The sequence below is a fragment of the Sebastes umbrosus genome, chromosome 16 (genome assembly GCF_015220745.1).
Source record: "Sebastes umbrosus isolate fSebUmb1 chromosome 16, fSebUmb1.pri, whole genome shotgun sequence".
In the NCBI taxonomy this organism is placed as follows: domain Eukaryota; kingdom Metazoa; phylum Chordata; class Actinopteri; order Perciformes; family Sebastidae; genus Sebastes; species Sebastes umbrosus.
The window spans coordinates 18,419,943-18,442,486 of NC_051284.1; the positions used below are offsets into that span (position 1 = coordinate 18,419,943).

Consider the following 22,544-nt stretch of genomic DNA (forward strand, 5'->3'; position numbering starts at 1 on the left):
CTGCAGTCATACAGCGTGATATCTGTAACAGAAGCCTATTGTTTACTCTGTGTATATGGTGGGGCAGTAAATCCTTCACTGTCTTTCAGTTATGTGGAAATGATCTCAGTAAGATGATAAAAACTCTCATGAATGCGATGGGCAACCAGCCAGCCAGGTGAAGTCCTGCCCACGCAGACACATGCTCTCACACTGTGAAGTGTTTGTTTTTATGTTTCCGGAACAATTTAAACTGATTCTTGCGAAACACTGCTTTTATTCAGCAGCGGAGGAGGACAAAACCACTGCCGTCATTTTAAGACTCTGTTGTGTTATCAAAAACTAAATCTATACTGCCTGATTGCTATTCAAAGTATCATCAGCAGCATGCTGTTGCTCTCTGTGAAAGGAAGAGGCTGGAAAATACAGTTATTGGATGTCAAAAGCTTCACGTTCATCAGTCTGGTGTGACTTTAACGGTTGTGTCATTAAAACAGTCCTTTGTGGAGATTTGTTTTCCCCCTCATTAAACATCCCTCCCTCGTAAAAGGCCATGGCGCTCTAATCATATCATTTCACATAATGGGCCGAACGAGGTAAATAATGTTTCAGTGTTGCCCTCTCCAGGTGGGGGAAAGGCCAAAGATACCAAATGATCAAAGAGAAATTAAATCCTTTCAGAAGCTGCTGCAAACTAAAGGCATAACCAGGCATGCCCAGACACCTGAACGTCACAGCAGGAAAGCCAAGCGCAGGTGTATGTGAATATGAATTTCTGTATAAACTCTACGTCTGACTGTATATTTCTTATGTTAATGTGTCTTAAATGATAAAGGCACAGCGTGAGAGATAGTTTTAGGAGCTGTAGAATATGAGTTTACCCCTCAGATTCCAGAGCTACTGGTCTGCTCTAGACATTAAAAGAGCTTTTGATCTATGAAGAAGCAAAACACACAAAAATCCATCAGGGCAATAGAAACAGTGGGATGACAGATAAGTAAAGACAGGCATGGAAAATGCCTCTTCTTTATGAGGACGTGTATCGGCCATGTTTCTTCCGTCTTGAGAGGGTTGGCTCGTGCACAGACAAGTTTCTGTCATTCTGGGAATTTGCCTTAATACATCAAATGATATAAATGCAAATGCATAATACAGACTGCAATCTGATGCATAAGGGCAGGGTTGCAGGGAATGTAATCTCCTGCAGCACATATTGTAGCACACACACAGGATTCAGGAAGAGCCGTGTTCAAGCCAACATCCTTCCTAATCACAAACATCCTTCACCACCCAGTAACTTGTTTATTCCAATAAAAAAATGTGTGGATGAACAGCACAAATCATAATCAAATTAACACATTGGTTGTCTTTTAAAAGGAAGCCCTGTCGATATGCTTTATTTGTGTTTCACATTTTAGGTATTTTATCTTATCCAGAGCAGCTTGCAGTGGCTGCAAGAGCAGACTAATCTCTAATAATCCTGCGTAGATCACCAAAATTACAAGCAGCCAATAGTACAGAGTGCAAGGATCAGGTCAATAGTCACCTGATAATATTCTTTTGACGACAAAATGAGCATGTAAGAATTTTTTTTTGACCAGAGTAGGAGGATTTAATGCCACATAAAGCTTCCCTACTTTGTGTCCGTTTTACAGCGGGGGATAAGGATTAATGTGCTTAATTCACTCTCCCCTCAGAGTGGGTTACGGCCAGTATTTAAACAGATGTAACCCCGATGGATCAAAATGTCGGGCAGCTTGTCATGGAGGGAAACATGCACTTATCTAATGCCATCAAGCACTGACAACATTGTGTAATATTGTGTAAACTAACATTGCGTACCGTGGAGATGTTATGTTTGGTTTGAAGGGACCCTTTTTAAAGACAGCATCACTTGTACACTTATGTCATGTGAATCAAAATAGTACTGGTGGACTCAGGGGCGGTGAACGCCCTCCTTGGCACCCCCTGTTAAAAAAAATTCTATGGTAGATAAAACATGATGCAGTGCCCTCTTGGGTACCCTTAAATGAAGAAAACATTATAAAAAAGACTATGGGGGCCCTTCCAGTAGAGAAGATGTGATGCAGCCCTATAGGGTGCCCTTCCAGTAGAGAAAACGTGTTGCATTGCCCTCTAAGGTGCCCTTAAATGGAGAAAACTTGATAAAAGCCCTCTAGGGCGGCCTTAAAATTGAGAGGATGCGATACAGTGCCATAAAGGCTGCCCTACATGCTAGAAAACTGTGCACTGCTGCCCCACCACATTCAGCTGGTGCCCTTTTTTCTTTATTTTTTTCACCCCTGACCCTCAGACAGCCTGAGTCCACCACTGCTAAATTGCTTAAAATAGGTGTTTTCCACTTTAATCACTAACGGGTTACTTGCAGCAGCGTTTACTGAGTTTTGATATTTGAGGATTGTATGTCTTAATCTGGAAATTCACAGAATGTCCCATGAGAGAGAGAGAGAGAGAGAGAGAGAGAGAGAGAGAGAGAGAGAGAGAGAGAGAGAGAGACAGCTCCAAATCCTTTGATAGGAATAAAACAAATCTTGTCTTGCTGTCAGGTTCTATATAATCTTGAAGTACAGATGCCTCAGCCTGTCTAGCTCACCCTCCCATGGCCCTCTCTGTCTCACTGCAGGGGGACATTCCTCAAACCTCAGCCTCTGGCATGCAGTAAATCTGACTGAGAGAGACCTCACTTCACTCTCTGCTCCGCCAGGAACCCTCTGCCAAGCAAGACGTGCAGCTAAACACCTATTTATCAGCTTCTCTCTGTTCTTCATAAGTTGCCTGAGCGTGCAACCATCTGTAAATTATCCTAGTAGGGCGTTTCATGTCCGCCAGAGGCAAAATGCCACGGATCAAGGTGAGGTGAAGGAGCAACTGTGAAAAGGTGTTAATGGGACAAGAGGAGCTCCACAGGCAGCTCCCTCCCTTCCTGCCTCCCACAGGAATGCATGACTCTGACTTCTGACTCTATAGCTCTTCAAGGGCGATAGCTAGCTATCCCATTAAAAAAAAGAAAAATACATTATGAGGCCCTGGCAGCTTTCCCTCTCGGTGTCTCTGCACACCTGGACTGAAAGTACAAACCACTCCTTGGGAAGGAAGGATTCCTTGGACTGACCTGTGCAGCAGTGCAGAACATCAGGGATCACCTGCATGAATCTGTATCTGATTATTTTACATTTTTTTCTGAGCCGTTTAGAGGCCGTATAGAGGAACATGTTTGAGAAAAAGAATCAGTTGGCATGCAGGCAGGAGCCAGACACAGGTGTTCAGCCTGTGGAAAAGTTTGTGAAGCGTATCACTACTGCCAGTGCAACATGGGAAGTCTATACCCTTACGAATAAGTAGTATATCTCAAATTTATTTTATGAAGTAAAATTAAGTATAGTTCAAGTATATTTCCCAAGTATACTTTATGTAGTAAGCATACTAATATCAGTGTACTAGTAGTATACTTTTAAGTGTACTTTAAGTGTAAGAATAGTACATTTTGAGTACACAACTAGTTTACATCTAAGTCGTATTTATATATTATGAAGTGAACTATACTACAACTAAACTTATATTATCCTATCATACCTTTTAATATGTAATAAAATCCATCATCTATGTATTTTTTTTAACTACAAAAAATAATAGCGTCTGAAGAATCTTAACCCTCAAACAAAGCATGCTGGGAAGTTTGCTAATATATTGATCATGTTTCAAACATTCAGCAGTACATTCATCCAACTCATTGTTTCTAGTCATGTGACATCAAGTCAGAATAACTCGTGTTTATATGCATCTGAAAAATAGATTTATTTCAAGAAAAGATGAGTTATTTCTGCTAAATTGCTGTATGATGTTTAATAATATATATATCACAACATGACACTTTGAATCAAACCACATCTCACATGAGCTGCTTTCATGACCAAGACAAATCACACTCGCTTACTGAGGAATCTTTTGAAACCACACCCAAAAACACGAGCAGCAAGATGTATCGTGAAAGATATATATACATTTTTTACAGTGTAATCCTGTATATACCCAGCAATGGCACAGCACGTCTGGCAGTCATGCAGGGCACAACCACTAAAAAAGCTCTGCTCTCTTGTTACACCGCCAAGCCATAATAACAGCAATAGGGTTGGGGAGGCTTGTTAACCTTAATCTATAGGAATCACACTGTGGCACCATGAGGGAGAGGAGGACATGATGTCTTGCTGTGTGCTTGTACATTATAGGAGCCTGAATTAAACATTTACCACAGAGGGAGGGCTGCTGCTAGTTTGAACTACACATAGAGTGAGTGTGGTGGTTCATGTAGTTCACACAGTGCTGTATGGAGCCTCACCTGCAGCTAAAATCACTTCACCACTGTTCACTGTCTGAAGCAAGAGTCCTTTGCTGTTTTTATTAGCCTCTTCCTCCTCCATGTGGTTAAAATGCATTACTGCACACTTGTCTAAGCTGCTAATGAGCCAGAATAAAAAAAACCCACTGTTTTATATGTAGGTTTAGAGAACTACACAACAAGGTTATAATAGTTTGACATTTTCAATTAGTTATTATTTTATTTTAGTTTTGCCCTTCATGTTAGTTAAGTTTTAGTTTTTTTTCAGAGTGCGTTTTTTTATAGCTAAAAAACTAAATTAATTTGTTTTGTTTTTTTTGTATTTTTTGTACCCAGACAATATAGTTTCAGTTTTCAGAAGTTTTAATTTTTCTTTAAGGATATAGTTTTTATTTAGATTCAGTTTACTAAAAATATTTTCACTGCTTATAAGTATATTTGTGTAAGCACCTATCCAGCTGGGAAGTAGACTTTTCCTCATCATACTGTACAGTACAGACCTTTGTCGAAAAATCATTTTATGGTGTGCCAACATCAGGTGGAGGCATGGGGACAGTGGGTGCCGGGGTGCCCTTTAAAAAATAAAAAAAGGCCCTCAAAATGTCTGTGCATGGCCCTGCATGAGCTACATAAAGAACCATGAAGACATACTAATGACAATAAATGAAACATCATACAAATCTGTATTTAGACTTGGCGATTAATTGTCATCGTTCAGACTATTAGCCTCGATCATGACTCACTGAGGAGATAGAAACTTGCTCTCACAGCCTGTAAATTAATTACAGGCGTTAATAATTAAATGTTTAATGGGGCTGATAAAAAGAAAGTAAAACTTGAGCGACTGCTCATAAAGTTAGACTGACTTTTTGGCTGCAATTTGGGGCAAATCGAAGTTGATGATGTGATTATTTAATTCTAGAAGGAAATAAAGTGTCTTTAATGCCCAGAAGTGAGTCAAAAGTGATATTTGTGATACCCCCATGGCCCATGATACATTTCTTTCTTTATTTCTTTATTTTTCATATCTTAATGCTGTGTGACATTTGAATAAATCCTTGAAATATTTAACTGATTATAATCATTTCTTTATTTCTTTATTTATATTTCATATCTTAACGCTGTGTGATATTTGAATAAAATCCTTGAAATATTTAACTGATTATAATAATTTATTTATTTCTTTATTTATTTTTTCACATCTTAACGCTGTGTGATATTTGAATAAAATCCTTGAAATATTATAGCATTATACCACATTATTGAAATAATATTATTATTTTTTATTTTAGTTTTAAACCTCATATTTTAGTTGTAAACCTTATAGCTCAACTATTACTAAATCAAATCATATATATTATACTATAGTCATTACATAAACTGGGGAAAAAAAGTTTGGAAACTTGTGTTTGGTGAATTATTTCTCTGTTGTTACAATGCTAATTGGCATTGTACTTTACATCGTTGGAAAGCCTGTTTATTTCATTTCACAATGATGTCCCACTTGTAAGGATCATGCATTTGTGGGATGAGCAGCACAGCTGATTATGTGGGTAGCACCCAAGAAAAATTTGCCAAAATGCTCTGCCAATGGTAAACAGTGTATTCTCCTGTTGGAATTGACTCTTGTTTTGAATTGTTTGGTGGATTGGATGATTGAACTCTCTATCAGTAACAAGGAACAAACAAGACATATTGGCAATTTTGAACTTTATTAATTTAATACACCGTCAGGAGCCTCAGTAGCGGTGGAAGATCCATACGCAGCCACAACAAAAAAAAAGAAATAATCGACCAAACACAAGTTTCCAAACTTTTTTTCCCGGTTTATATAATGTGGCCACATTATTGGTGGTGTCTCCACTTGCTCACAACAGCAACACATTTTTTTATGAACAGAGAAATAAAGACTAACTGTAAAACTCCAAGATTTCCTCAAAGTGGGCGTCTGTTTTTTTTCTCACTTTGATGGAAAGGAACACACAAGAGAATATATGGTGATAAAACAGCTTCTTGCACCATGCGGGGGTTTTCCTACCAAGACAGAAAAACGGTCACACCTCCTTCGTGTTGAACTTTGAAGCACTCCCTGTGAACAAACACACCTATCCAGTCAGTCTAACTGTACTTTATAGCTGCTGAGACAGTCACAGTGACCACTTCCTCAGAGATACAAAAGGAGAAGAAGGAGAAGCACTCTGGTAAGATTTTAAGTCTTTTTATTAAGAAAGATAATAAAAATAGTATGACATGTTAAGGCAGGCAGATCAAACCAGTGAAGCTGACTTAGTAGTAAATATTGATATGTTAATATTACACATATGTTAATATTGTGTAAATAAGCCAGCACCTGTTAATCATCATTTTATATACACAGTTATGATTACAGACTCTCTCTCCACCTCCCTACACTCGTATTTTGAGTGTTATTTATTTGCCAAAAAAAGAGACAACACACACAATAAACAAAATTAAAGATGAATTTGACTGATAACATTATTATATATATATATATATATATATATATATTTTTTAAATTTCTATAGGCCTAGATATTCTTTTGGCAATGACGATTGTGTTGTAAAAATCTGATCTTGTGACAGCCCTAGCTTATAATTAGTGCTGCAACTAATGATTATTTTCATTGTCGATTAACCTGTTGATTATTTTCTCGATTCGTCGATTAGTTGTTTTGTTTATAAAATGTCAGAAAATGGTGAAAAAATGTCAGATGACGTCCTCAAATGTCTTGTTTTATCCAGAACTCAAAGATATTTAGTTTACTGTCATAGAGGAGTAAAGAAACCAGAAAATATTCACATTTAAGAGGCTGGAATCAGAGAATTTAGACTTGTTTTCTTAAAGAATTACTCGATTATCAAATTAGTTGCCCATTAATTTAAAGGGACTATTTGTAACTTTCAGAAATGCTTGTTAACAGCGACACCTGTGGCCGTGAAATCAACGAAAGTCAGCGTCGGGCTCGCGCTTGCTCGCTCTAAATATACCTGAACGAGCATCACTCAAAACAGTGAGACGACACACGTCAGCTAAAACCACAATATCACTCTATATTTCAGCTGCTTGGCAGTAATGTTAGCTGACCAGACGAAGGTCTCTCCATGAACATGATTTAGATCTGATCCTAGTGTTGGCTTTTCCTGCCTAAGTGCAGGCTGATGCAGCGGGGCTCTCCAGCGTGTCTCCCTGCTCTCTCCGCCCGCAGCCGGAGAGAGCAGAGGAGACACCGGCACCCGGTCGGTAACGAGAAGACAACGTAAATCTCTGTAGAGCTCCGTCACTTCACAAGACACGGAAAACCTCTGTTGGTCTGGAGGAGCTGCAGCAGTTATTTCTGCACAAACGTCTCCTGTGCATTCACTAGATATTCTCAGAGCTAAACTAACTCTTCCGCAGTGTAGAGTGAGCGCACGTTCACGTCTAGAGGTGGAGCGAGCTGAGCTGTCTGAGTGAAGGCGAGCAGGCAGAGGAGGAGGGTACAGCGGCTACACGCGAACGCACATATGCGAACGCGCGTGTGTGACGACCCGCTACATTTATGCGCGTACAAAGTTACAAATAGTCCCTTTAATAGTTGACAACTAATCGATTACTTGTTGCAGCTCTAGTTATAATGTTATGTTTTTGTTGAAATAATAGTGGACAAAATAATAGAAACACCTCCAAAATGACCAAACAGTTGAATCAAGATCTAAACGGTTTCAACCAAAACAATATAACCTTCATGAAGGTAGGATTTGTATTCTATTATACTTAGTTTCAGCTAGGTGTACCTTTTAAACTGGCAACAAGTGTACTTCTTTTTACTATAAAACCCCCCAGAATGCTGTAGGACATTACACTGATGATGTTTTGTTTCCCACAGACAGAAATGCTGTCCTCAACCACAGAACAAGTAGCTGTAGCAGTGTCCTCTGGTCTGGGCTCTTCGGCCGGAAATGGCTCAACCTTCCTGGACTCTGAGTTTCGTTACACCCTCTTCCCAATTGTCTACGGCATCGTCTTCATCCTGGGCCTCTTTGCCAACCTCTATGTGCTGTTTGTCCTGCGCTGCCTCCGCCAAGCCAAGGCCATGGGCGAAATCCGCATCTACATGACAAACTTGACCATCGCTGACCTCCTTTTCGTCTGTGCCCTTCCCTTCTGGATTGGCTACTACAGTCGGCGCGGCCACTGGGTCTACAAAGACTTCCTGTGCCGGCTGACTGGCTCGTTGTTCTTCATCAACACCTACTGCTCCATCCTCTTCCTTGGGGCCATCAGCGTCAACCGATACTGGGCAGTCACCCGGCCTCTGGATGCGGCCTCGTCAGACCACAGACGCCGCGGGATCATCGTGAGCGTTGTCATCTGGGTGTTGACCATAGCGATGGCCATTCCATTCCTGGCCTTTCCGGGGACCAAAACTGACGAGAACAATGTCACTCGCTGTTTCGAGGGGTACCAGAATGAAACCGATGTGGAGAAGAAAGTAGTGGCTGCTACTCATTTTGCAATAATCGGAATGTTTTTTATTGTCTTTGTTCTGGTCGTGGTGTGTAATTTCCTAATTGCTCGAGCGTTACTTTCTCAAAGTCCTGCAACGATCATATCCAGAAAGTCCAACAGGACCATGTCGTCCTCTGCTAAAAGGCCCCGGGGGGTGAAACGGACAGCTCTGCAGATGTTGTTAGCAGTGGTGGGAGTGTTTGTTCTGTGCTTCGTGCCCCACCATGTCATTCAAGGCTTCTGGACTTTGGCGGTGTTGCAGATCACACAAGGCTGGGGTCACGTAGACTGGGACCAGAGCACTCTTAAGATGCTCAACGACGCACATCAGATCACATTGCTTCTTATGGGCCTCAACTGCATTTTGGATCCTGTGGTTTACTATTTCGCCACAAGGAGGTTTAGAGGGTTCATCATGGCCCACTTAAAAAAGTTAATAAAGGGAGAGGGGTGCTCACATACGGTCACCTCACAGCTCTCCATGGACAGCAGGAATCAGAGCCAGAGACTCCCCAGCGAAAACCAACAGCCCGAAATGGATTGATTTAATGTAATATTTGTACAAAATGTATCTGTGACTTATGTGTGAAAGACTGATTCAAGATTACATATCATACAGTATTTTGTTGCACTTCTGGAACAACAAGCAGTTATATGTAGTTAGGTGTCGGCGGCTCCACAACCCTCAGAACCCATCTCTGCATCCTGTAGGGGCTGCAGTCTGAATTGCACCAGCCCTCCTGCTCTTCCTGTGTGAAGTACAAGCTGAAAAGCAGAAGTTTTGCAAGCAGAAGTGCATCATCGAATTGATTACGGCCCTGGGAGTGTGCCACTTTAGCCTATGAAATGAACTGATGAAGCAACAGACGCATTATTTAAATCCTCCCACAAGTATTATTCTGAACAAAATGGGTCATTAGAAACATTGGAGAATTTAAGGATAATATACATACAGAGCCTCTGTTTTTGGGTGTTTAAGAGTGGAGCTTCTCACTAGATTACACACACTTCAACTCAGCAGGCGTACCCGCCCTACCTGATGTTTTATCAGTAAAATATGTTGTCTCATATCAGATAAGTTACAGGTTTTCTTTTTTTTTTAGCTTTGCCTGGACACGTCATATTACTGGTATTGTGAAACAAGGGAGCAGAAGTAATATTGCTTGAGTTATGTTTCCTTCCTGTCATTCAATATTGTGACATTACATGTCTCATGATGAAGATCCCATGATTCACAGTGATAAAGAAACCCAACACTTATGACTATTCACCTATCTACTGTATATATATATTGTATTGTTTATAGCTTACCTGCTGTTGCAAAACAGATTTATGAAGCATTGTTTATTCAGTTTTCTTTCTTTCAAAAGTGTGTGTAATGTTATTTTGATCTATCAAGAGGAAAATATGCTGGTTTTTACTCCATATAGACAACTCTTGTAATTACAGTTTTATTTGTGTGTTCTTTTGCTGCATCATGATGATTAAAGTAAATTAAAAAGTCAGTTTCTGACATATCAATAAGCTGGGAGACATCTCAATGTGTGTGAACAAAAAAATAAAAAAAATAAACAGAAAACTATAGCAAATTACAGTTTAATTGAAATGTAGAAACACAGGGAAGAAGATCGGCAGGTTTTACCACATTCAGATTGTGTCAAATTAGATTAAATCAAACATATAAGGCAAACTCATCATTCAGGTTCATGCCTAGCTCTATTTGCAGATATTCTGCTGCTCTTTTTGTCTTTTTATTGCACATCTCCACCTTCCTATGAATGCTCACGATAGACTTGAGTACACATTATCCTCTTTCATACTGGGGTCCAGATCAGAGTAGCCTGGGCTGGTGTTTGTGTAATTCATGTACATCCCTCCGTCACTTTCAGTCTGTGGCAAACCTCCCCTGGTGTTGAGAAAAATGTGATCAGACTGTTAATATATACACAGCCTTGAACAGCATGTGAACAAAATGCAAACACCAATATATATTTTTTCCTGTAGAGACTTACTTTGGTGACTTTTCAGGTGCAGGAAAACCTTTAAAAAGAAGAACTAAGAAATTAAAATGGTCCACAGAACATTTGCTAAAAATCTGATCTGACAGGAAATGCTTTCTGGTGTTCTTTACCTTTAGCTGCAGTGTTGGAGGTGGTTAGTCTTTGCCAGCCCAGCCAAAAAAGAATAGCAAAGTTGATGATCAAGGCCAGGAGAGAAAGGGCAAAGGCAGCTATTCCTAAATTCTCACCGACTGTCGTAAGTCGGGGAAACAGAACAGAATTGCAGGAGAAAGGCTTTAGTTGTATAGGTCACTAAGACAAAAACAACATTTTATCTTGTGCACGACAAACAAACTTTTTCTTAGATAGTTGTTCAAATATATTAGGGCAATATTAGCATATCAATATCTGTGCAGGCCAGAAACAGCTATGAGAGCAGTGAGAGTGAACCAAAACAGTAAAGTTGTGGGCTGGACAGCTAACCAATGAGCTGAAAGACGCATTAAAGCTTCTTAGAGCTGAGGGGAACTGCAGAGTCAAAACAGACCACCAACCTGTTGCATGCATGGAGACGATATAGACTGTGTGGTTCTGAGATAACTGGCTCCCGGCACTGCAGCGGTAAAGCCCGCTGTGCTCTGGTTCGGTAAGGGTCAGATTCGTACTACTGTCGCCCATATCTCGCCAAGTCTGATCTTCCAGGTGCTGCCAAGAACCCGTGACGGCGTCTGACATGGTGAAACCGCTGCAGTGCAGGACAACATGTTGACCTGCTGCAACTGGGTGGTCTGGTATGGCCATCAGCTGCAGAGGAGATGGCTGTGCTGTGAGGTGAACACAGAATGGAGGATGGTGGATGGAGCAAGGAGAGAGTAGATAAAACAGTTACAGACAGAAGATATTGGTATTGCATACATTTTCAGCCACACAATGACTGTTGGTGTCTGTTGGGTTGGTCGGTCTATCCACCATTTTCGTCCGGACTGAAATATTTCAGCAACTATTGGATGGATTGTCATGAAATTCTGTACAGACATTCATGTTCCCCAGAGGATGAGTCCAGATGGCTTTGGTAATCCGCTGACTTTTCATTTGGCGCCATCATCAGGTCAAAGTTTAATTGCCCAAAACGTTGGTTTATGACCAGATACCTGCACAATTAATGCCATTCCCATCAGACTCATCTGTACTTTGTGTTTAGAGCTGATCAGCAAATGTTAGCATGCTAAAATGCTAAACTAAGACGGTGACCAAAGTCAACATCATAGAGCTGCAAAATGCGAGGAGCTATTTTGGGCGCCACTGACAATATTATGTGATTCACAGTTAGAAAATATCTGGTTAAAAAAAGTTGTAAGTACAAGCATTAACTAAGACCCCCAAGTAGTCTAAAATGTTGCCAACAGCAATTGGATGAAAAAGATTAGGCTGTTGAGGAAACTGAAAACACAATCTGCAGCTTGAATCAACTCACTTTTAAATTTGGCTTAATTCGGCATTGTTGTACTGTGTGTTGTTCTCAACTGTAACAACAAAGCGCTTTGAATTCGCAATCGCTCTTATTCACACCTCTGACTGTCCTATTCTCCATGCCATTGGCAGCCGAGGCTCATGGGTATTTAGTTTTAAGGCTGTTCTGCCATGCCTAAATTATATACAAAACATGGTTTCTCAGAAAAAAAAAAAGAACACTGGTGGCCATAACATAAACCTATAGCACCGTTACATTATGCGGGGGAGTCCCGTGTGTCTGTTTTCAGTACCATTGAGGATATTGTTTAAAGAAAAACTTTAAATGAAGAATAGTCACCAAGACGTCACCCATTGGTTTGTGGAGTGCCGTTTTGAAGCCTCGAGTTTGGCATTTTGGCCGTTGCCATCTTGTTTTTTTGCACGAGAGGGTGGAGCTAAGTACAACCAAATGCTGAATAAGACCTTTTCAGATGACCTAAAATGTCAAAATTAACTTTGATGAACTGAAAACACACTGCGAAAGGGTTAAAGTTCTAAGATGAAAACACGGACAACTCCCAGACCAGACAGCGACTTGTCAATCACAATGTAGCCACGCCCTGAAGCATACCCTGCTTATGGTCTATTTGACTCTAAATGGGACCATAATTTACTAAATGAACATCATGCTGTATTGAAGAAGACTTGAAACTAGCGATTGAGACCATGAACTCATGTTTACAATGTTTACTGAGGTAATAAATCAAGTGAGAAGTAGGGTCATTTTCTCATAGACTTCTATACAATATGACTTATTTTTGCAACCACAGGAGTCGTCCCCTGCTGGCTGTTAGAAAGAATTGTCATTGTGAGCATTGAGCTCAAATCACTGCTGTGTAAAGTACATCCTCACAGAGCTGCCAGCGTGCTCTTGTTTTTAACAGTTTCATTTGATTGAATTACTAAAGAATCACATTCGGTATTACCTTCTGTACTTGTAATAAGTCCAGTAGTAAGTGAAGTAGCCAATGTTGTAGACTGGGATTTCACTAGAAAGAAAACAAGAAGCACAAATAATCATTGACAGTATATTTGAAACCCTGGATTCTGTTATAACATCCAGTGATAAAAATGTCCTTACCTGTGCTCTCACACAAAAAGAACAGGAGGAAAAAGCTAAGCAGCATGTTGTTTTGAGATGAACAAAAGGTAAATGCCACACTCACTTCAGGCAAACAGGTACAAGAATGAATAAAATGTTGTAATCAAAGCACAGGTGAGAATGGAGGAAGTATGACACTGGGAAACTGAAAGAAAGGGAAGTTTCAAGTTCCTTTTTCCAAATCAAACAACTGCATAGAAATAATTATTAACATTCCCCAATTTGTAATACAAGGCAAACAGCAGAATGCAATGTGTCCCCCTAATACTTGTTATTGAAAATATTGGCATGGCATTAAAATAATTTGGGCAAGGTGCAAGGGCAAAAATTTAAAAATAGGAAAAACACATAAAAACATAAAAACCTTATTTAACTAAACCAAAGGATAAGAGCAATGCAAATACAAATGCACAAATGAGCATAAAGAGAATCATAATTAAACTTAATCTCACCCATGAAAGCATTCAGTTTGTAAAATTTAAAATCCATCAATCAATTTATGACCCCCAGGAAAAACAGTTAACCAGACTCCACTGAACTTTTAATGGTTTTTTAAATGTCATGCCTGGCGGGCAAGTCTATCAGACTCTCAACACACTTGGTTTTAAACATTTCATATCTGCGTCAGTGGTCACCTTCGGGCTCAGGCTGTGATGACAGCTAAGATTGTTGCTGTTGGACAGTTTGACACCAGACCTCTCACCTGAGGCAAAGGCTCACTGGCTGCCAGAGCGGGTCAGGAGAAGCAAGTGGATTTTTGCAAAAAGCACTGAAATTAAAGTTCCTAATTCATGCTTTAGTTGTATTAAATTCCATTATATTGTTAGGTGTTCCTGTCACACTCATACTAACATACTGTTTTCATCTATTGTGGGGACATTGTATATTACTTGCTCACCCAAACCTTAACCATAACCACTATGCTGAAACCCAACCAAAAAAATCATCATAAATTCTGCGTAATTCTAATCACGATCATCTCAACACCAAAATAAATTTGGTCCCCAGATGGGAGGTGGGTCACATAGTCATCTTTTTGTCCACACAATGTGAGTGGAATATTGATTTAATTCCTGAATACTCATGCTGATAGTCTATAACTATCTATGTATGTTATAATACACATTGTTTTAGCACACGGCATGTACAAAGTTGAACCGTATGTCCTTGAAATGTGGGAAGTGGCTTCTCTTGCATCATACAACTGTTGCTTAAACAAACCAACAGTTGCCGTTTCTTTCTGCAGAAACAACAACCACCGTGGAAGACAGGGAACAACTCCATAACAGCAAGTAGTGAAAAAACTTTTACAGAAGTAGATGTTGCAATGATACCATGTAAAAGACTCAATTACAAGTAACAACATTGATGCGAGTACAGAACATCAAAAGGTGTCAAATGCGTAGAAGCATAAAATGGAAATACGTGAGCAAACTTCCTCTAAATTCCGCAGTAGATGTACTATCAGGAGCAGTTAACACTTAATAACTCATCATGAGTCATGTATTAGTTAAGCATGTGTTTTGTACATCTATTATAAAGTGTTACCTTCAGCATGAATCAACCAGAACCAACCAAAAGCAAGAATCATCATCATTGTTTTTCTTTGAGTTGAGGCCTATTTTACAATCACATTGAGTCAGCTTAGTACGTATAGTGGCCAAGGTTTAAGGTTTTAAACCATGGTTCTTCATTGCATTGCACCAATATCAACATCACAAATCATTATTGACGTCAGATGTCTTTCGTTGCCATGCACTGTAAAAACCACAGACACAACAACTTCATTTCCACATGGTCATCCCAAAATTTGCAATAGACACGATGAAGAATTGGTCAGTGAAGTTCTTTAAAAAAATCACATAAACCACATTGCTAAAAGGCATTAAGACTTAAAGCAGCATCAAATGTGCATGTTGATTTGTTTTGAGTGATATTTTCAGAGGGTGAACTAGTTACAAATATATAATCTGAAGATCTGGAACAGCAAATTCTCGCTGATATCATCTGCACCCCTATTTCCTGAAATATGTTTTTTTGAAAGATGGTGTTAAACCGTGTTTCTTCACATACCCTGCGCCCATCTGTGACTTCCTCTTAATGAAGTTATGTGTACCAAAGGGGACAGAGGAACCTCTTTCTTGCTCTCTCTCTCTCTGCGAGAAAGATAGATGGTGATATCGTATAATTATCTAAGTCTGCCCTCGTGTGTGTATGATGTGTGCATATCAGTGTGTATGCATGTGTGTGTGTGTGTCTTTTCCCCAAGTCATTATTCTTCATTATTCTTCTATTATTCATTACTCGTTCATTATTCTTCCTGCTGGCTACAGTCATGCCTGTTGGTTCGCACCGCAGACACCACTGTGGCCCTCGTCCAAGTAGATGACAGTAGAATAATGGGATGAAGTCTCTGCGATGTGTGCATGTGCATAAACACATATGTAATATTGTTACACATGTTTGTGTTTGTTTTTATCGACTTGGATGAATGCAGTTAGCATAATTCACGTTAGACTTTATTGACTACCGCTATGATATTGACTGTATTGATCTCTAGGGGACAGCATCCGCCTAGAAGCTGATTTGGGACCAGATAATGAATAGTGTGAATCCATGTACAGGGTGTGAATTTGAATGTGGTGAGGAAAAGTGAAGGAGAAATGGTTTTCCTCTGAAGCAAGCAGCTCTAACAGTCGTTATCTGACAGTTTTAAATAATGTCAAACAAAAACACATAAATCTATATTTTCTCAATAAGTGTTCCGATACGTTTTCACGTCAAGGACCCCTAAACTGACACAAATTATTCTATTTATTACAATTTTGTCCCAGAGTTCCCCATCTGTTTTGCTTTAAGATATTTTATTACTGAAAGTGTATGAAACCCATGACCAAAATAGTCATGAATGAATGAATGAATGAAAGACTTTATTTCGAACATATAATAAATAAAAACAGATACAAAATAATAACAAACAAAACAAGAGTTATAGTGTCCGAAAAGGAGTATAACTCTTGTTTTGTTTGTTATTATTTTGTATCTGTTTTTATTTATTATTTGTCATACATTGTCATTGTGTACAAACAATGTACAGCTTTATTATTTTATATACAGTGCCTATTTACCCTGCACTATATTCATTTTTTAACAGTTTTCTTCATCTCCTGGTATTTTTATATCTGGTATATTTTTTTTTATACTTTGTACTTTGTACTACTAACTTGTGCCTTTTTACTAACATGTTTGCACTATGGAACTGTGATGCTGGAAACTTGAATCTCCCTCGGGATCAATCAAGTTACTATCTATCTATCTATCTATCTATCTTATTATTACAATTAATTATAGTGAAAATAAATGATTCCCCTTTTTTGCTGGAGACCCCCTGGAACCCCTTCAAAGACCTCTGTGGGTCCCCGAACCCCACTTTGAAAACCAATAACATCAGGCTGTGGACTCCCAGGTGGGATAAAAAAAGCAGCTGAGATTCGCCTCTTTGCTTCAATATATTCTTTGGTTATTATAGGGCAACATTAGCATTCAATTGGAGTCGTGTTTCTGGCCACCTGATGAATGTAGGTCCAATATTTACTCTCTTGTAGTTCTGTTTCTATTTTCTACGAAAACACCTGAGGGAAATACCTGTCCCTTTAGCTGCTAAATGCGTCACTATCACCAGCTAACACTACCCACTAACTATAGCTGTGTCTGTCTGTCTGTTTGGTGCTGAGCAGGTAGTGTACAGTATGTGTCAAGAGCTTTTTTTGGCAGGAAATGATGCTTTGAGAGTGACGGTAGTGAACCAAATCAGTAAAGTTGTGGGCAGGTGTTGTGTCAAGTGCTGTTTCCCGTCGCTTATATGTGTTTCCCCCTACCTAAAACTGAGGGGGCGCTGTCATTTGAACATGAAGGAAACACATTACATTGCATTAAATGCAAAGACAGCCAGTGATGCTGCAAACAAAGCACGCAGAAACAGTAACAAACACATTTTGGACCCTTTGAAATGACACATCAGTCAGTGGAAGTGGAAGTGTGAAAAGTACAAGCTTTATGGTCAGTGTATGTTTTGTTCATTTGATTTTTTCTTTCACGGATATTAAAAGGCAAAAAATGAGTGGTTATTTGATTTTTGTTTTAAATTACAAAAAATAAAATTGAAATACAAGACGTTTTTCTTTATCAGGGTCAAAAAGGGGATGGACTAAATAAAAAAAACGGGTTGATTTTCATTTTCTATTTCTAAAAACTAAAACTAAAATCACTAGAAGACAGAAACGAAAAAACGCCTCGTTTTTTTTTTCATATTCTGCGACAGGAAGTTGCCATTTACAAAGTAAGAGAGGTTATGAGGACGGTGCTGTGTATGAAAGGGGGAAGAAGACATGACTGCAGAAAAACTATTAGTTTTAGCTCATCCCCTCTTTGACCCCTGAGAGACACTTTTATTGTTTCTAAAAACTACGTAGGCTACTAATCCATGTCCATCACCTTCAGTTGCACAGCAGCACCGTCCTCATACGCGCTCTTACTTTGTAAATGGCAACTTCCTGTCGCAGAATATGAAAAAACGAGGCGTGTTTTCATTTCTGTCTTCTAGTGATTTTATTTTTGTTTTTAGAAATAAAAAATGAAAATCAACCCGTTTTTTATAGTGTAGTTCATCCCCTTTTTGACCCCGATAAAGAAAAATATCTTATATTTCAATATTAATTTCTGTATAGTGAATAGTTTTCTAATATCCGTTTGTGAAAGGAAAATCGAATGACCAAAAGATACACTGACCCTTTATGCATTTGAGGGTGGATTTTCCATTTTTCCTGTGCAGCTGCATGTGTGTTTCTTCTCAATGAACCACTGGGTGGCGCTCAGCACTCACAGTTTCCAGCCCTTTCTATTTGTTCAGGCATCAAAGCCTCAGAGAGTACAGTAGCCTTCGTTTCAGGCTTTTTCCCTTCTGTGATCCCCAACCATCAGTCTGCAAATTTTAACTGCTAGATGTAGCTGCTTGATATGGATTACTATAGGTCACATTCCTATTAACTGTATAAACTAAGGAGAAATCCATCAGGCAGGTTTTCCAGTGCACTGCAAGATTTTCACTTAATTGCAGAAATATTGAGTGCATTTTGGTTTGGTTTTTTAATTTAGACAGTGATATTATTCAAATCTGGTCAGCGTCTTTTGATTTTAGATTATGTAAAACAAATCTATATGTATGAGAAGACTATTCTCTGGTTTATAGGTTAATTTCCTTCAAATGAATTCATGCTTTTGTCTACAGCACAACCACACACTTCCCTTCAGTGTGACAGTCTCTGGCTCTGGGGTGTTTTTCTTCTTTTTTTTTTTTAGTTCACACTTGAATTGCTGTTTCCCTCCTCTTGTGCTTTCAGTTTGTCTGTGTGTTCTGAACATTATCCCTATGGGGGGTTACAGTCACTTCGTTAGAGAGGAAAATGCATTATAATATTGTTGAGCGGAGAAAAAGCATGAGATTCAGTCAGAGATTTCCTCTCGGAGACAGTTGTTCGTGATGACCCAAATGAAATATGATGGCATTGTGTGTGTGTGTGTGTGTGTGTGTGAGCAGAGAGACGAAGGAGTGCACTCATCCCTGCATCATTTTTTGATGGATAACTTTCCTCCCTCCGCTCGTCACGCGTTGGATGTCACGGTGATGACGAGTGGCTTCCTTCTGCTTTTCTGGCGGGCGGTGGGATGTGACAGTCGTACAGGCAGCTGCCAGCATGCGTCTCGCTGCTCTTCCTCCTACAGACTCCCCTCCACTGCCTCTATTACCCACCCCACCACACTCCCAGTTCAAACAATAAACACCTCACTTAATGTCCATTTTACCAGCCCCGTCCTCAACGATCCACAACACAGCATCTTAAACTGTGAATATCATTTCTTTCTCCCTCAGCTGACCTGTGTGCTGCTTCAGAAATAATAACAGCGTTGAGGACAGGAACAGCAGTGACAAGACAAGCCATTACAACGCCACGCAACACAACAACAGAGGACAGACAGCACTCAGCTCCAGATGGGCGCTTCCTGTGCCAGGCAGGAAATGGCACTGAGCTCCCTCGCCATCATATTTCATTTTAGCAGAGAACGGAGATGATCATCACTTCATCTTCGGCACATCCATCCCCCAACGGGTGAGCTGTAAATTCATTTCAGTCTTTTTGTTCTCCTCCTCTGCGTGGATCCCACTTGAGTTGTTGTCATCATTGGCAAGAAATACTGGGCATTCAAACTCCAATATTTATTTACCCTCGGAGCCTTTTCCACTGCCTGCTGTGGCGTCTCCCTGGGTGGGACAGAGATGATTCGATCGCGGCTGACCACACACAGATGCGTACAACTGTGCCCGACATGTGTGCTCATGTGCAGACAAACACACTTAGTTAAATGCACATGTATACGGCACGAAGAGCTCTGTTACCATCCTGACAAATAAACTGGATTCCAAGTTATGTTCATTAAAGGGGCCCTCCACTGATTTTACTCATGATTGTCAGTGGGCAACTCCGGGGTCCGAGAAGTGAAGCCAATGTGGAAGTGCCTTAAACTTGCATTTTTTTCTAATAGCCGGCAGGAGGCGACTCCTCTGGTTGCAAAAAGAGGTCAGATGGTATAGAAGTCAATGAGAAAATGACCCTACTTCTAATGGCAATGGCTAAATACCAAGATGACGACGGCCAAAATGCCGAACTCGAGGCTTCAAAACGGCAGTCCGCACACCAACGGGTGACATCATGGGTGACATCACGGACATCGCTGAAAGACTGAAAAATCCCCCTGATGACGTCTTCAGGGTGATTTTGAGTTCAGATTGAGCTTGGGCAGTTTAAATTCTCGACAGGAAGCTTGTGTTACAACCCAAATGCAGGAGTTTGAAAGACGTATGCTTATAAAGTATGTACTGTTGCATGCAGTATACATACAATTGGGGCATACTACTTCATCATAACATTGCACCTTGAACTTTGACCCTCTTGCTCATACTGTATATCTGCTTTGCAGAGGATTGTGGGTCAGAATAGCCAGAAAAGCTTGCTGGTATACAGCAAAATGCGACCGGATGTAGTAGGACATCCTGGTATTTACTGCTTTTGACATACTATGTATTGGGACATACTAAATCTTTTTCTAGTTTACTAAATAGTATGGTAGTATGGGTACTGGAACGCACAGGTAGGCATTTAACAATCCGTCACAAATAGAGATGAGTAGATTATAACAGTTTGAAACCATACCATATTTAATATGGATAAATAACCCAGCAGTAACATTAAAAATAACACTAACATTGGGTGAAAACAACCTATTGGCTCGGGAGGTTTTGCGATCGCAGTAAATGTTATGCATCTTAACCTCTAGGGCACCAGGACAACAGTTTGTACAACTATTAAAGCATTTCTTAATGGCCCAAGATCACAAATTTGCCTCAAAGGGCTTTCCAGTCCGTACAAACAGTCTGTTTTTTTTATACTTGGTTCGGATACGGAAAAACTAAAAGGAGCAAACTAGCAGCAACAGAGGAGGGATCCCTCCTCCAGGACGGGCATACATTCAATAGATGTCGTATGATTGGAGTAGACAGAAATAGCAAACATAAAACAAAGAACCTCCAAAGGAAGAAAGGGAAAAAAAACAACATTAAAGGCATTATAAAACCGGAAAAACACACCAATATCCTGCATGCACAGACAATATATGTGTGTGTGACTGCATGCAATGTGTGTGTGTGTGTAGCGACTGCTTCATCCCTGTGCTGCGCAGTGCAGATGATGCGCTCAGTTCTGCTGTGTAGGCCCTGTGTTGAACAGATGTCGCGGACGCTGATACTGTCCCTGCGCTGAGCGCGAACAAATTACAGGCCGATATACACATGAGAACACACACACACACACACACACACACGCACACATGCACACACACACACACACACACACACACACACACACACACACACACACACACACACATGCTGGAAATATGACCTTCAGATTACAGATGGCCCCTATCAGAGGCTGCCGGCTGGATTTGCAAGATGTAAATACTGAGGGAGTAATCCAGTACAGGGCAGAGGGGGGTATAACATGGGGCAGGATGGGCACCAGATGGCGCATGTATGTGTGTGTGTGTGCGCGTGTGTTAGAGGGAATGTTAAGCATGCTGAGGCACTGACATTGGGATTATGGTAGTCTGTTTTTGATGTGCCACAGATGGACCTGTAGTGTTTATTCCTCAACTCTAAATGCAGGTTGATAACAGCCCTCAACATGAAAACCCCCCGTTTTTGTTCACCTTCTCTTTGCCCACGCTGCACCATGGAAGAAAGGTTATGAACTTCCATTATTAGTTAATGGACGCCTGCGCCAAGAGTGACCTTGTGTAGCATGTGAGCAGTAAGCCGAGGAAGAGAATGCGAGCGTGAGTGCTTCGACTTTCAACCTCGATTTCCCCCTGGTGTTTGGCGAGTAATATCAGACAGATAGGGAGGAAGAGAGACAGAAAAAGAAACACAAACTGGGAATAACAAAAAAAAAGGGAAACGGCGTTGTCATATGAATGAGGCCTCGTTTAAATCTTTGACTTGCAGAGGTCACAAGCCAATCGAGCTGGCACACCGTGATACGGCGTGCCATCCCGGGGAACATTTTCTCCCGCACATCCTTTTTCATTTCACCTCCTCCCCTCCTTCCTCCCCTACTCCCCGTCTCTTACATCCTTTTTGTCCTTGCCATAATTTCATCTCTTTGCACGTCATTAGCAAGCTGGCGCCTAATGAATTTCTTATCTCTCCGAATTCAGTGGCTGTTGTGATAACGTTTATTGTATTCGGTTTTACTATTCACCACATCGGAGGCATGGGTGTGTGTGTGTGTATGTGTGTGAAAGAGAGGGGGAAAGAAACAGTAACAGTGAGGAATATTTAGACAGAAAGTCAGAGACAAAGAGAGCTCTCGCCAGTGGTGGCATTTCGGTTGTGTAGCATCCAGTATTTCAGTTTAAAACGTGAAAGGGAAGTATTGAAATGTTTGTGTGAGGTGTAGAGGTGGATGGCAGC

The 22,544-nt window shown here is 40.3% G+C and overlaps 2 protein-coding genes across 2 annotated transcripts; one reads left to right on the forward strand and one right to left on the reverse strand.

Moving 5' to 3' along the window:
* Positions 1-6,433: 6,433 nt before the first annotated feature.
* Positions 6,434-10,369, forward strand: ptafr (platelet-activating factor receptor). The gene is made up of 2 exons (XM_037796201.1): positions 6,434-6,537; positions 8,223-10,369. Exon 2 carries the CDS (start codon positions 8,229-8,231, stop codon positions 9,387-9,389), a length of 1,161 nt encoding a protein of 386 aa, XP_037652129.1. The 5' UTR covers positions 6,434-6,537; positions 8,223-8,228; the 3' UTR covers positions 9,390-10,369.
* Positions 10,370-10,425: 56 nt separating this feature from the next.
* LOC119504124 lies at positions 10,426-13,534 on the reverse strand. The gene is made up of 6 exons (XM_037796202.1): positions 13,439-13,534; positions 13,284-13,346; positions 11,400-11,669; positions 10,977-11,096; positions 10,858-10,885; positions 10,426-10,751 (listed from the first exon to the last, which is right to left on the reverse strand). The coding sequence occupies exons 1-6, from the start codon at positions 13,482-13,484 to the stop codon at positions 10,628-10,630; spliced, it is 651 nt and encodes a 216-aa protein (XP_037652130.1). The 5' UTR covers positions 13,485-13,534; the 3' UTR covers positions 10,426-10,627.
* Between the last annotated feature and the right edge of the window lie 9,010 nt (positions 13,535-22,544).

Coding starts and splice junctions, on each gene's coding strand:
- ptafr (XM_037796201.1), top strand. CDS start 8,229: ATGCTGTCCTCAACCACAGAACAAGTAGCTGTAGCAGTGTCCTCTGGT.
- LOC119504124 (XM_037796202.1), bottom strand. CDS start 13,484: ATGCTGCTTAGCTTTTTCCTCCTGTTCTTTTTGTGTGAGAGCACAG. Junction 10,886..10,976: donor CTCCAACACTGCAGCTAAAG/GTAAAGAACACC, acceptor TTCTTTTTAAAG/GTTTTCCTGCACCTGAAAAG. Junction 10,752..10,857: donor GCACCTGAAAAGTCACCAAA/GTAAGTCTCTAC, acceptor TCTCAACACCAG/GGGAGGTTTGCCACAGACTG.